At 37.1% G+C, this 14,998-nt stretch overlaps 4 protein-coding genes across 4 annotated transcripts; 1 reads left to right on the top strand and 3 right to left on the bottom strand.

Annotated features, from left to right (window-relative positions):
• Positions 1–56: 56 nt before the first annotated feature.
• On the top strand, positions 57–386 carry LOC137955266 (uncharacterized). Its single transcript, XM_068802125.1, has one exon. It carries the CDS (start codon positions 57–59, stop codon positions 384–386), a length of 330 nt encoding a protein of 109 aa, XP_068658226.1.
• A 4,049-nt stretch (positions 387–4,435) lies between these two features.
• On the bottom strand, positions 4,436–4,957 carry LOC137955265 (egg cell-secreted protein 1.2-like). The gene has a single exon (XM_068802124.1). It carries the CDS (start codon positions 4,955–4,957, stop codon positions 4,436–4,438), a length of 522 nt encoding a protein of 173 aa, XP_068658225.1.
• Positions 4,958–5,311: 354 nt separating this feature from the next.
• Positions 5,312–7,842, bottom strand: LOC137955524 (uncharacterized). Its single transcript, XM_068802504.1, has 4 exons — positions 7,545–7,842; positions 6,846–7,054; positions 6,365–6,472; positions 5,312–6,209 (listed from the first exon to the last, which is right to left on the bottom strand). The coding sequence occupies exons 1-4, from the start codon at positions 7,834–7,836 to the stop codon at positions 5,544–5,546; spliced, it is 1,275 nt and encodes a 424-aa protein (XP_068658605.1). The 5' UTR covers positions 7,837–7,842; the 3' UTR covers positions 5,312–5,543.
• A 771-nt stretch (positions 7,843–8,613) lies between these two features.
• On the bottom strand, positions 8,614–12,880 carry LOC137955525 (nuclear transcription factor Y subunit C-9-like). The gene is made up of 2 exons (XM_068802505.1): positions 12,765–12,880; positions 8,614–9,645 (listed from the first exon to the last, which is right to left on the bottom strand). The coding sequence occupies exon 2, from the start codon at positions 9,587–9,589 to the stop codon at positions 8,786–8,788; it is 804 nt and encodes a 267-aa protein (XP_068658606.1). The 5' UTR covers positions 9,590–9,645; positions 12,765–12,880; the 3' UTR covers positions 8,614–8,785.
• Positions 12,881–14,998: the final 2,118 nt, after the last annotated feature.

Below are 14,998 nucleotides of genomic sequence, written 5' to 3'. Positions count from 1 at the left end.
GAGTTCGATTTCTTTGATTTGGACATGACGGGCGGGGGGAGAGGAGAGACGCAGCGATGGGTCGTCGACGAAAACTGATTCTTCTCGCTGTTTGTTCCCCCTTTCTGCTCCCTCTCTTCTGCCTCGTCTGTCCTCTCATCTCCCTCGCAGCTCTCTTCCTCCGACTCACTCCTAAGGCCCGCCGACACCGCCGGCGCTACCAAGACGGCGAGGCGGCGACTGGGACGACTTTCGACAGGTGGATCCTTCAACAATACCTCGAGGATCAGCTCAGTCTGGTCAGATCGGTTTACGATTGCGGCGATGAGTGCGATGATGATGACGATGGATGTGAAGGCGGAGGTGAGAATCTTAAGGACGAGAGAGATGGATTCCTCTCGCCGTGAAAGTGGGGATCGGGGATTGCGTGCTTGGTAGACAGACTTCTCTGTATTTCTTATTGTTTTTTTTTCTGAGAACTTGTTCATGGCAGATTTTGAAATGTAAATCTTATAGAGGGAGGGGCAAAAAAAAACAAAAAATCGTTTTAAACTTTTTCTTGAGAAATTGTAATGAAAAACATGAACCGTCGGAAATCTTAAATTTTATTTTTCAGTTTATTTCAGTTTGTTTGGTGGAGGTGGTCTTTGGGTTTTATCAAACAAAACTTTGTCTCCTTTGATTGTAATGGGTAACTCCTCATTTGTCATTTCGTTAGGTTTGCTTCTTCAAAGAAACCTCCTCGACGTTGGCCTTCATTTATTAGATTCCTTGATGGTGGTAAGCAAATCAACACCCACACATGATTCTAAAGGTCAGATAACGGTTTCGTTTGTTTCTCACCAAATGACTTTTAGCCCTCTAATCGCGTATAAAAAAAGAAAATGATCCAATTAAACACCATTGTTGAAGCTGCTACCATGAGCTATATGAACCCATTGAACTTGAGTAATGCTTACTAATAGGATTACCCCCAATGGCCTTCGTGGATTGAAAGCTTAAGCTTTTTAAACAAACAGATTTCACAGAAACGTGCAGGTTTAAACTCAAATTAGTTGGTCTTTTTCTGGAATGGAATTTATTCTTTGCATTAGATGCTGGGTTGATCTGAATGATGGACCAGGGCGGGGGCTACTCCCTCCAAGCATGATGAGGAAGATAAAGCTCCTCCTCTCCTTTATTTTTATTTTTTACGTAAAGAGTCGCTTCAAATGTTTCTTCTATAAAGCATTATCTTGGCAACATAGGGTCCCATGAAAAAGACTACAAGAATAATTGATCGCATTTCCTGGCAAAAGAAAGAGAATTGCAAACTTTCTTCATAACCATCATAGCCCATTACCATCCTTTTTTCCAAGAGAATCATCAGGACTTCAAAGAGTTCACACAGGTTTGATATACGTCAAGAGAAAGAAGAAAAAAAACGCAGTAAGCTTAGACAAACTGGTTCAGGGAACCTTTATTAGATTTTTCACCCAGAGAAGAAAGCTATCTGTGATGGTTGCACAGAAGGGAAGTTCTGACAGGTTTAAGAAGAGAGTCGCCCATCTTCTTGACAATACTGGCATAAAATAAAACAGAGACATGTCTACTTACACCTAGGACTTCTTGTTTGCTTTCTTTTCAAATTTCTGAAACTCTGTCACGGAAGAAAGTAACAGAGAGCTGAGCTCGTCTTCAGCTTCTTTAAGATCCTTGTTTGTTTTTGCTTCCATGTCGGCCCATGATTTATCAGCTTCTTGCACAAAGAGTTTGATCAAATCCTCAAGCTGAGCGGGATCGAAGTTCTTGTCCTGCAAAGCCTCTTCTGCAAGGAGAGAGAACTGAGAAAAAAGTGCCTCCATGATCAAGCAGATGTTTTCTGGGTGTCTTGTTCAAAATATATATAAGTGGCTGAGCGAGTAAATGCATTTACGTCGTCCTGGGGAAGCCTTGTGTCATTTTCCCCAAAGAGACCAGGAATCATGAGGTTATGTGGATTTCATTTGTGGGGGAATATGTATTATTGAAGCATGGGATCCATCAGTTTACCCATTAAGCCTACACAAGCAACACTTGTTCTCCTAAATTTCCCTACACGTCTATCTTCTTATCCTCCTACACAAGTTTCTTCTTCTTCCCTCTTACTGTTCTTCTTTCCATAATCGAAAATTTAACATAGTATTAGAACAAGGGTTCTAGAGCCTGAATACTCACTTTATTTCCATCAAGTGCATATACTCAATAAAATAGAGTAGTTGAACGTAAAAATAGACACTTATTGGAAATTGTTTGGGTAATGTTTTTATCTATGAGTGTTCCTCAATTTTTCTGGCCCTATGTTGTTTTATTTGCTTGCTATCTCATTAATCGTATTGCCATTTAGTGTGTTTGGCAATGCATCACCCTTCTCATCTCTTTTCAGGATGAAAAGTCTTTTCCTCTTCAAGCCTAAGTGTTTAGATGCATTTATTTTCTTCATAAAATTTTGCCAGGTAAACATAAATTTGATTCGAAATCATTTAAGAGTATTTTTTGTTTACTACAAAAATTAAAAAAAGGGTATGTTTGTTATTATCTTCTTAGCAAAAAACTTTTATTTTTGTTCATGTTAAGTTCTTTGAGACTCAACCCTTTTATACCAAAACATCTACTCCTCTAAGTTTTGAGTTTCCTATAGGTATCCCTCAACCAAATGAGCCATTGGATCAGCCACCTCTTCACATTGACCAACAATTTCCATATCCTCTTACTCTTTTGGTTGACCATTCACCTATCTAGTATGTTGATTTTGAGGTTATTGCTTCATCTCCCTCTTCTCTTGTTATTTTTGGACCTCCATATGATGTTTGTCCTATTGCAATCTGTATAGAATCTTGTTCTTGTGTTTAGCATAAGACCTCTACATCCCATCTAATGTCTAACTTTATTCCACTCACTGAGTGTTGTTATTTTCTAGTTGTTTTGTCTTCTGTGTCTATTTCTAGGAATCATGAAGAGGCCCAAAACATCTACGTTAAAGAGTTACCATGGAAGAGGAGAAAACAACCAAATATCACAATAATACTTGGGAGTTGGTTGATCTACCTCATGAACAAAATATGTTAGTTATCGATGGATTTTTACTGTAAAACATAATCCCGATGGCAACATTTCATGTCTTAAAGTTTAGTTGGTCACCAAAGGATCACTCAAATTTATCGTATTAATTATGATGAAACATTCTCTTGAGGCCAAACCCAATTTTATTAGCATCTTATTTTTATTGTTACTAATTTCAATTAGTCCCTTATTCAACTTGACGTCAAGAGTATTTTTCTTCAAGATGATCTTCTTGAGGAAGTCTATATGATTCAATCACCAAGCATTGTGATTAAAGGGGAGAAAGTTTGTAAGCTAAAGAAATCAATTTATGCGCTCAAACAATCACCACATGCATGGTTTGGCAAATTCAGCAAAATGATTTGTGGTTTTGGTTATAAGAGGTGTGAGATGGGTCATTCTGTATTTGTTGTCATGCTTATGGCTATTTTATGCGAATGATATCACCATTAATAGAAGCAGCAAGAATGACACTCATCAACTAAAAGAAGGACCGTGCAAGGCTTAACAGATAAAAAGATTTTGAGTTTATTGAAGTATTTTCTTGGAGTTAAAGTGTTATAGTCTTAGTATAGTATTAACCTATTTCTAAGAAAATATGTGTTAGATTTACTTGAAAAAATTAAATATTTGGATATAGGCCTCTTGATAACTTGATGAATTTGAATATGAAGTTGTGTGCAGAGTCTCCTAATGAGGTAGATATTGAAAATTATCAAAGATTAGTTGAAAAATTAAACTATTTGATAGTTAATAGATTAGATATCTCATTTGTGGTAAATGTTATTTCTTAGTTTACGCACAAACCACGGGCAAACTCTTGAGAGGGTTTTAAGGTATTCATACTATAAGAACCATAGACACATAAAAATTGAATGATTTGCATATGCAGATTGGTCAGCTTCTTCTAGTGATAGAAAATCCACTTTAGAGTTTGAATTATGAGCATGCCTTATGTTCCCTCTAAGAGTCAACTTTCAAATATCTTCACCAAAGTAATTGTTGTATGGCCCAAATTATGTTTCAAGCTAGGTGTTTTTTATGTTTTTGCACCAACTCGAGGAAGAAAGTGTTACAAGTAGTCATGTGTTTAGATTTAATTATTACCTAACAGCAAAATTATTGTCATGTCAAAATTTTTATTATAAATAAGATGAATGAGAGGAGCTCAAGTATGCCTTACGGGGGGAGCTCTCTTTCCTTTTTTATCTTCCTAGACAAGCTTCTTCAAAAAATGTCTGCAATCAATCAAACGAATAGGTCTAAGAAGTAATTGATCTGATCACCACTAGTGGAACCCAAACAACATAAGAGGACGAACCAAAACCCGAGACTAGATAAACTTCAGGACAAACATAACTAACGTAAACAAGTTCTAAACTACTGTAGCAGGTGACGGTTCTGCGGCCGGAGATCCACTATTGCCGGGGATCCCCGGTGGTGGTGAACTGCCAGAATCAACGGATGCATCACAGTATCCTCTAAGTATATCTGCTTCTTCCAAGGTGAAGCCGACAGAAGCCAACATGGCTGGCCAGCAGTGGAGGGTGATCACTCGGATGGCTCTGCAGCAGTCGAGACTGAGGTACGATTCCCCGTTGAAGAAGAAGAGAATGATCTCGTTCGTGCACGCTCGAAGTTCGTAGAGAGCGTTGAAGCACTGCGTCATCCCGCCCTCAGCTTCGATCCGAGCCGAAAGATCATGGACATGTTCTAGTTGCATTTCGCGCGCGGCTGATGAAGCTATCAGGCAGCCCATGGCTATTGCCAGAGCTAACTTCGCGATTGTCATGATGAGAGACAGAGAGTAGTAGAAAGTAGGAGGAGAGTGGGTTGTGGAGACTGGAGTGTAGCTGTGCTTTATATAGGTGATGATGAGCTTCTGAGCATTTACCATGAGTTAATAGCCAAGAGATACGTTTTCAGAAGTAGAGGAGTTCGTGGGAAGTGCAGACTTGAAACTGATACAAAGTGGGAAGCTGAAACATCACTGGAATTAGATGTGACAAAATTACGACTTCTCAATACTGTCAAGATCAGTCGAGGTCAATTTAGGCCAGAAAATTGACATTGATCGATAAATAAGAACTGTACCACATTTGAAAAACCAAAACACTCCAGTAGATCCCAAAAACATGAAGATTGAAACACCTGTCTCCTCGTAAGCAAGAATCCAAAAGAGGCAAAAAGCTCCACAGAACATGCCATAATCAGGAGTCCAGAGACAAAACCAAAGTGGATTCTTCTCATAAACAGGAGCATAAATCGAACATCATCAATCTGAGACAATATACAGAACTTGGAACACTTGGTGCCATTTATTTGGGAAAAACTAAAATTGAAATCAAACACATGAACCTAATACTCTCCACGACAAGACTCTGTACGTACTTGAAATTTGTTACAGCAGAGCCTACAATTTTTTTATGAACTAACCAGTAAATTAAAATGCACATGTAACTACAACTCAAAGCAGAGAATATTTAATTGCCATCACTTTCTGCAATCTTTGCACCACACCTTTCTCGTCTTAACTGATTTGCACTTCTTCTCTTGACACCACAATAAGCAAGATTTGATGCCCTCTCACCAGTTCCTGTCATTTTATGAAATGAATCCCACCTAATAAAGGAATCAGTCTCCCTTACTTCAGCATCTTGGTCCTCATAGTTGCTTTTGGAGTTGCTGCATGATGGGTCATTATTTCTACTTATTCCACAAAGGTGCCCAAAATAGCGAGATGGGTTTACATAACAAAAGGATGAAGACACAATTCCCCTCATGTGAGACGGCTGGAGAATACTGACGAGTTCTAGTATTTCGCTAAAACATGAATGATCTGAGTAAGAAACAGAGTACAAATATTGATGAAGCATCCGCACAGGACTTGAATTTTCAGTTAGTTGGCTTTTATCAATGCATATCCTTTGACCTTTATTCTTCTTGTCCTTACTACAAATTTTCCATGGAAGTCCAGAAGGTATAATTCCAATGGTAGGCCCCCGCACAGTGTTCAGTGCCATTAGGGTGTCAATGGTACAGTTATAACGAGGAACAGCTCGAACTCGTGTAAGACTAGTATCTGTTGTGAAGACATTCCTATACCCAAGAAGGTGCATGGTTTGAAGACGCTCAGGCCATACCCAGATCTTCAAAGAACAGAAAAACATAAAAGATGAGACAACAACTTATAGGACCCACAACTGAAATGTGTCAAAAATCAAACTTCAGCATGAAATCAGGAGGCCCAGCAAAGTTAAAAATGCAAATATGAAAGAACAAACCACAAGGAAACAGTAGGAACCTTTATATTTAAAGCATGGGCAACATGGACGAGTAGGTCTTCTTTTCCAAGAGAGTTGATGCTGATGATAATATCATGCAGAGGATGAGAAGCAATAATATCAACAACCTGTTAAGAATGTATAAAGGAGATAAAGTCAAGACGCAATACTTTTCTGCCTTTGCACGCCAAGAAGTTTATGAAAGAATTTTGCAATGGACATTTGAAACTAGTCCGACTGCCACCAAATCCCAAATCCCAAATCCCACTAAGAGCTAGTTCCAAATGATACCCTGATGTGGAAGGATTTTGGGGCTAAGCATCAGTTAAGAGTATCTAAGAATTTTAATAAAATGTCGCAGAAACTTTGAAGAAAATAAGAACTCTTAAAATAGTGTAATGACCATAATACTCACAAGAATTAGATGAAGGCCAAGAAAACAAAATAAAAGGTATTGCATTTCCTATCACAACCTCTATGACTAATTTAACAGAAACAGACCTGTTTAGCTGCAATATCACGAGATGGGAAGCAAAATGATGGGTTGCAGTAGGTGTTATCGATATAGAGGAAGTCCAATTTTCTACCATTGAGAGCATTCAGGAGCACATTTTTCCCCTGTTGTGCTCTCTGACTCTCAGTTTCCCAGCGAAAATCACCTGTGAATAGAAAGCTTCCCAACTCCCCCTGAAATAAGTACATCACTGCACCTGGCCAACATCCAACCACCAATGGTGAAACTCTTTTCAGTGGCATAAACAACAGAATAAATCAAACACAAATAACACACTTCACACTGGTGGAATTCACTAGAGAAAATCCCATGCAATATGATCCGGAGTAGGCCCTGCCGGCCAAGACAGATAATTAAATAGCATAAAATTGCTTCCAACGACAAGGTCCCGGATTCCCAGTCCCAATAAACATACATTGTAGCAGAGAACTTGTTTCATTGCTCTGACCATAATTGCCAGATTTCCTAAAAGAAAAAGTGAGAGACTCTGAGCAATGGACTCTCATCAGTGGCGAATGGCTCTCATCCACAGAACCAAAAAGAGACGTCAGAGTCTCTCACCTTCTCTGTTTCAGTAAATAACTGCCCCCCAAAATCACATAGTAAGTACATATACGATTAAGCCTGTGACGAGAATTGGGGCAAGAACCCGACATGAAAATGATATTGAAAGAAAAAGAGCTTACCAGGACAATGATTAGCATCGATGGGGGTAACTTCAACCATGATTTCCGCTCTCGACGACTCTGAAACCAGACGAACCGAGCTGGCAGACCCAATCTCCAAAACCCTGAGAAGAGACAAATCGAAACCCGGAAAAGTTGTGGGGAGGAGCTTAGCGGTGATGGGAGAGCAGAAGAGGGGACCCCTCTTCCACCTCCGAGACAACCCTTGTGTGTGATCCGCATGGAGGTGGGTGAGGAAATAAGCTTGGCTTGGTTGCCCCCACTTGTCCACCGATATCAGTCCTTGATCCATGCAGATTCAACGGAAGGAGGGGCAGGGGCAGGAAACCCCATTTTTGAACTGGGTGTCTTGCTTCCCGCGCTTTCTCATTTACGGGCAGCAAAACTGCAATAATGCGAGGACGCTTCCGAAGGAAGTTGCTGCCCCGTGCTCGGTGGAGCTTCCGAAACACGTGTTTCAACTTTCATACACTCTGCATATGTTTCGAGGCTTTGAATTAAACATAATTAAATGCTAAATTATTTATTTAAAGTTAATAATGAAATAAAAAACTGGTTGTGGCCTAGAATAAGTTCAATGAATTCTGATTGCACTTTAATTTCCTTCTTTAAATTATTTATAAAAATATTATTTACTTTTGACATAATATATATTATCTCTTTTTATTATTAAATTTCTAAAAATAAGATAAATCATAATGCATGGATAATAAATAAATATAAAATAAAAATAAATTTAATTTTAAGTAATTCAAATAAAATTTTAATGATTAAATTAAAAAAATGGATGTACTTAGATCGATGTCCCATAAAATATTGAGGGCCTGCATTAATTTTTATAACTATATATGAATAAACACTAAGGGTCATGAAAAGAAAATAATATGAAATTTTGACCATTACTATTCCAAAAAATAGTTAATAAAAATAAAAGAATGATCAAATTATCCTTTTTTACTAACTATTTTTTGGAATAATAATGATCAAAATCTCTTTTTTTTTTTTTTTTTTTTTCCGTGGAGTTCTAACTCAAACGCTAAAGGGCAGTCTAAAACAAAACTTCATGTAATGTTTAACAAAAAATTCTGTCACTTGCTAAAAAGGGAGAAAAACTGTACTTCAAATAGCACCAGAAAAGTACTCTTGATTGTTTATAGGTGCAACCGAGCCAAGAATTATCAAATTGGCAACCTTGCACAGAAGCTAGCACCTGATAGACACAACCCCACATACGTTGTTACTCAAGAATCTGAAGTAGGTTGTTGCTGCTGCTGCTGTTGCTGCTGTTGTGATTGAGACTGCTGTTGCCACACCTGCTGAGACATGTAAGGGTGAGGAAGTTGAGCATACAAAGATTGATCCATCACTGGTTTACCCATGATCATCCCTGGTGATGCAACCTGCTGGCCTGGCATATAATGGTAAGGTATAGCTTCTGAAGGTCCTCCAACAGGTGCGGTAGATCCACCGGTCCTTGGAAGTGATCCAAGTACTTCATCTTTAATCTCCTCCCTGGGCGCGATATCCACCAGAAAATCAAAGATATCGGTCCTCATGATTGCTGCTCCAATGTCATTCTTCTGAAGTGTCCTCCTTTTATTTTCCTCGGTGTGGTTCCATGATCGTAGTGTCAACTCCAAGATAAACATCTCACAGGCCTTAGCAAATACTACTGGGGCCTCTGCTGAGATCATCCTCACATCCTCATCCGCCTTCATAATTTTCTTGATCCTTGCCAACGGAAGACTATGATTCTTAAAGTCATTTGTTTGCTCAACCTCTTGGTACTGATTAGCCCAAAAGAGCTGAAGTTGCTGCTGCTGCTGGATTTGCTGGTAAGCGAGTTGTTGTTGTGCAAGTTGGGTAGGAGAGGTAACAAAAGCAGTAGGCTGCCCTGAGGACTGAATGGTTCCTGGTTGCGTAACAACTGAACCTGTACTAACAGAGTTAGAGACCATCATTTGGCTACCTTCATAGGGGGCAGCAACATAACCCATTGCAGCAGCACCGCCCATAAGGGGCTGTCCATGTCCTTGTTGATCCATTCTACTGGCTCGATGAAAGCTCGAAGCTTTTAATTGGTGAGTTCTTTAAGCCTTCACTGTTAGAGAACAAAAACAGCAACATGGCTTAGACCAATTGTTTTTTAATGTACAGTATTTTTCAGTAGGGAGGTTAGGTAAATCGAAATCTTAGATCACAATATTGAAAAAGAAAGAGCAAAGAAAAGAATACAAAATGGATGTCAACATATACATTCTAAAAAGTAACGTAAATGAAACCACGTTATTTAAGAGAAAGATATGCTCTCCCCCCAATAATTTAATCATTTTCTAACAACGCAAACTCTTATCATCGACCTCCCCAAGAATTGGATATTTTCACAAAACAAAAAGGCCCACACTTCCCCAGCATAAAAAAGCTGAAAAAAAATCATGCTAATCAATACTCTACCAGAAATAGTTTGGTTTAAAATTGGTCTAATTATGTTTAATATGTTGGATCTTTCAAAAAAATTCAATGCCTTTAATATTTACCTTTAATTTTTAGTAATTGATTCTATTCATTCATGTAGTGATTTCCAAAGTCATACTGTGGCACTTCTTTTTATCTCTGATTCTTTCACCGTAATTTTAACTTCTTCTACTTTTTCCACTTTTAAGTTGTATGCTCCCTTCTTCTTCTTCTTCAAAAAAAAAAAAAAAAAAAAAAAACACAAGTTGTATGCTCACTTCTTCAATACATTTCTCTAAAATTGTTAAAATGTGCCACAGTTCAAACTACTGCAGTACACACTACATCATGTCACTGCAGCACTAACCTAAATATGTTAACTTCTGTTCCATCTCTTTCCAACCTTGTTCCCTAATTCTCACGCCCCATTTCTCTTCTTTGTACTTTTTCTTTATTGATTTTTCTTCTTTTTCTTAACCTGTGAAGTTTTATTAGAATATAAATATTAGTTTCCAAGAAAGGAGATAAATCAACCCTCATGAGGCATGGAAGCCCCAAAAACAAGACCAGGGTGAGAGGTCTCATCTTTGGCAAACTTATCAGCAAAGCTGATAGCAGCAAGTTATGTTGCCAGGTGATCTGAAGAGCAGTACAGATGGCCCTAAATACATCAAATATGTGCCCTATCTTCGAGGAGGAAGGGAACCTTTTTTTTCAATTTTATAATATGAGAAAGTGGAATGCATTAAAAGAGCTCCCGATGGGGGGAGAGGAATTTTCTTGGAAACATTTTATGACTAATGCTGAATCTCTTTCTATCACCAGTTGGTGGCTGAAGTGCTGAAAATATAACTTGATTTCAGTTAGCAAGGCATTTGTTTCCACTTCAAGTGAATTGAAGTGTTTAATTTCCACTTCAACCAAATTGAGGTGTTCTGGATGCTTGAGTAGGACGTATCACAGAGACCAGAGCAGTTCCATATAATAACTCCTACATTAGCAAGTCCCAGATTCTTTGGAGCAGCAGCTGAAGTTCAACTTCAACCAATTGCTTGATGCGGGAGAGCAAGAGACCATTCCTGTGGTAGGGTTGTCACTAAATTGAATGACATCACTCCAGTTCGGATGGATAACTGAGCTGCTAAGCAAGGGGAAAATGCCAAAAACACTTCATTCTCCTTTTCAAACTTTGCTTCAGTAGTCAAAATCAAATTTGAGACACATTTGAGATTGCTAAACTTTTACAATTTTTCTACAATCCATATTAGTCTTACTAAAAACAAAAGAAACCATAGTTCTACTGGTTGTTGGAAAGATAATGTTATTTCATTAAAAATCTATATGCATGTAGAAGATTATCAACCATAAATGCATTTACTTATTAGGATATTTTTAGATGCTCCTGTGGTAGTTTAGTTAAATTTTCAAGGTTATTTACAAACTTTAGAAGTATTAAATTATTCACAAGACACCATATTCTTAATATCATCTGGTGCCTTGGTTTGATCCCTTGCTTAACTCTTCCTAAATTCAAACTCTTTGGAGTCCTAGGTCAATCATGAACTGCCTCAGAATTAATTGCATAGGACACTACATCCAAACCAACAAAAATGGCAGAACCAAACTGTAAGGCACAATTACATACCCCTTCAATAGTAGTCACATGAAAGGCAAAATTCAATTTCAATATTAGACAAGGTGCAACTTAAATCTAGAGCTTCCTTCTCGATGAACCAAACACAATCAACATCCAACTAGATTAAAAAATAAAAACCATCAAAACCCAGCTTATAAGCATGAGAGGACATGTGATTACTCTATGAGACAATGAAAATGACAATCATCTGTTGTTCAAAGGAATCAAAGCTGTATCAAATTAAACCCAGAAAAAGACAGCACAAAATGGACAAATGATTACTCTATGAGACAATGAAAATGACTGTCATCTGTTGTTCAAAGGAATCAAAGCTGTATCAAATTAAACCCAGAAAAAGACAGCACAAAATGGACACTTCGCATCTGTTAAGGCTGATAAAGAACAGATTGCTTTTCTAGAGAGAACATACATGAAAGAAAGCAATGACATCACATGGATGCCATGACTAGGTCCCAGCATGTCTGATTCTGGTAAGAAGACCAACCAAAAGAAAAAAAGTGAGATGGGGGGAAGGGAGGGAAGGAGGGAGAGCTTTAGGAGAAAATATTGGAAAATTATAGATCAGATCATAAAAACGAAAGAAACTAAAAGTATGAGAAAGAATGGACTATTGGCAAAACAATTTTTTCTCAAATTGACCTAACAAAAAAGGATTTCAAGGGAACACGAGAGCGTTTTCAGCCCAGAGAACCAATAGCACTACAAAAGGGGCATGCTAGTACCTCACGACAATCATGGAATGCTTTCTTTCTTTATGTGGATTGCAATTAAAGAGGAACAATATATGGGCTTGCAAAATACTTTTGGGTAGTATGCCACTTGGATGTTCATGAGCAAGATAAAAGAACACATCAAAGAAAACAAAAGGAACAGGGTTCTGTTTCAGATGTGCGATGTACTTGACATGTGCTGTCAATGATCACTCTAGACGTTCAACATGGTTGGGAAGATTAAAATCAGATTTTCAAAAAAAAAAAAGAAGAGGGTGGGATTACTTCAAATCAGCAATGGAATGACCACGTATCTCAAGAAAACCAAACCAAGCTATCTTGGAACGTACAGTTAGAATGATAGTATTACCCTATTATACTTGGTAGAGAGACGGTTACCTGCGCCGACAACGGTGAAGACAGCGGACGTTGTTCTCAGGAAAGCAGAAACAGCTGCAGAGGGAAGGAGGCGTGGGGTTGACGAGTGGCGAATGGTGAGTGACGAGTGGCGAGTGGCGTTCTCTGGACGAGAGAGCTCAGTGGACCTGTAGCCGAATGCTGGGACTTATAAAGTATCTTGAAAGTCGGTCACGTCCATTTTGTAAATAAATAAAAATTAAATAAATGCTAAGAGCACTAATGACGTGGTCACTCGTGTGAAATCGAATTTGTTTTCCTTACTCCCTTCCCTTCCCACAACAATGTCTTTCAACGCACGTGGGAGCAGTACAGACCGAGTAAGAGTAGGCTACGCAGATTGTGACTCAAGTTCAACGATTAGACCCGGGTGAGTCAAGTACTGAACTCAATATCGAGTCAGAGATAGACTCGCCCTGAATACAAGGGCCAAATCAAAAGCTCTTACCAAACCAATATCGAGTCAAAGATAGACTCGCCCTTAAATAATTTTTTTTATCCAATCTATCATTTTTATTAGGTTTCATTTGAAAAAAGTAGTAGAAACCTAAAAACTGCGCAGAAATTTGAAAATGAATGTCCATCCTGCGACCGTGTGTCCTATTTGGCCGAGCTATTGGGCTAAACCAGTAGTACATGATGGGCAGGGGTGGCATCGAGCCGAGCCGAGCCCGAACCTGTTTATATTCGAGTTGAGTTTGATTTAAATATTTCGAGCCGAACCTCATCTTGAGCCTAAAATTGTTATCGAGCTCGAGCCCAACGAGTTCGAGCCGAGCTTCGAGCCGAGCTCGAGCCTCAACATACATTTAAAACTTTTCAAAAAATATATATCGAATAAAATGTATATAAAATTATGCATACATTTTACATAAAATTGGGCATGACCTTTACATAAAATTGGGTATAACCTCTACTTAAAATTGAGCATAATATATATATATATAAAATAATTGTATAAAATTCGGCATGACCTCTACTTAAAATTGGGCATAATCAATATACATAATACCTGCATAAACACTCCATAAACACTCCATAAAATTGTCTATACATTCCATAAACACTTTTATACACTCCATAAAATAATCTAAACACTTCATACACTGCATAACATTATAAATAAACTCCATATAATAATCAAACACAACAAAATTAAATAAAACATCACTATCAATTTACAATCACCCAAATAAAAACTATAAATCCTTTAAATAAAATCCTATTACTATTACAGACTTACTAGAAAATTACAAGAAATATTTTAAATTTTTCTTAGGAAAGTTAAATGGACTCTTATTGCCTTTTCTAAGGAAATAAAAATTAATAATTAATCTAATATATTATTATATTTATCGATAAATTTTTAATCACATAAAATGTCAACACACAAAATTGCTATGAAAATTGCCTCATGCTCAAAGTATTATATCATCAACTGTCAAATACTTATTCAAAATTTTTCTATATGGTTTTCTAACCCATTTTGGCAAGAAAATCTTACTTGGAAAAATATATGATTTTTTAAAAAGAATTTATAATTAAAAAAATATTTTGAAAAAATATGAGGCACTAACAGTCCCTATATTTCTATTAAAAATGTTTTTTCAACATTTATTGAAAAAACCACTAATAGTCTCTAGAAACGTATTTCTACTAAAATATCTTTTTCAATTTATTTAAGAGCCATGAGGAAGGGACAAAGAGTTTTTTTTCCTTATTTATGATCTCGCACGTAGGGTTGGCTTTGAATAAATTATATATAAAATTATGCATACATTTTAAAAAAATATAATGATAGGGGCGGTTCAGGATTTAATTTCAATAATGGATTAAAATGCACCAATATTAATATTTTTTACTCCAATTGTTGTCTAGCTTGTTTTGTAATTTTTTAATATGGCCATAATTTATTATGGCGTCCTTAGTGCCCCTAGATAAAAATTTATATTCTAGGAAAAACTAAAAATATTTTTCCTATGATACATATTCCCAAAAAAACCTTTAAATAAAATCTTATTACTATTAGTGACTTATTAGAAAATTACAAGAAATATTTTAAAATTTTTTTAGGAAAGTTAAATGGACCTTTTATTGTCTCTTATAGGGAAATAAATAAAAATTAATATTCAATCTAATATATTATTATACTTATCGATAAAATTTTAATTAAATAAAATACCAAACACAAAATTGCAATGAAAATTGCTTAATGC

This window comes from Aristolochia californica, unplaced genomic scaffold (genome assembly GCF_029961685.1).
Source record: "Aristolochia californica isolate CCGP_79_NKW_82.1479 unplaced genomic scaffold, dmAriCali1.0.hap1 SCAF_2, whole genome shotgun sequence".
NCBI classification, from domain to species: Eukaryota; Viridiplantae; Streptophyta; class Magnoliopsida; order Piperales; family Aristolochiaceae; genus Aristolochia; species Aristolochia californica.
This window is presented reverse-complemented; position numbering and strand designations above follow the sequence as displayed.

Excerpts from the sequence above, each read along its gene's own strand:
- LOC137955266 (XM_068802125.1), top strand. The coding sequence starts at position 57 with ATGGGTCGTCGACGAAAACTGATTCTTCTCGCTGTTTGTTCCCCCTTT.
- LOC137955265 (XM_068802124.1), bottom strand. The coding sequence starts at position 4,957 with ATGGTAAATGCTCAGAAGCTCATCATCACCTATATAAAGCACAGCTAC.
- LOC137955524 (XM_068802504.1), bottom strand. The coding sequence starts at position 7,836 with ATGGATCAAGGACTGATATCGGTGGACAAGTGGGGGCAACCAAGCCAA. Across the intron at positions 7,055-7,544 it reads CGATGCTAATCATTGTCCTG|GTGCAGTGATGTACTTATTT; the intron begins GTAAGCTCTTTT and ends GATGTTGGCCAG. Across the intron at positions 6,210-6,364 it reads CCCATGCTTTAAATATAAAG|ATCTGGGTATGGCCTGAGCG; the intron begins GTTCCTACTGTT and ends TGTTCTTTGAAG.
- LOC137955525 (XM_068802505.1), bottom strand. The coding sequence starts at position 9,589 with ATGGATCAACAAGGACATGGACAGCCCCTTATGGGCGGTGCTGCTGCA.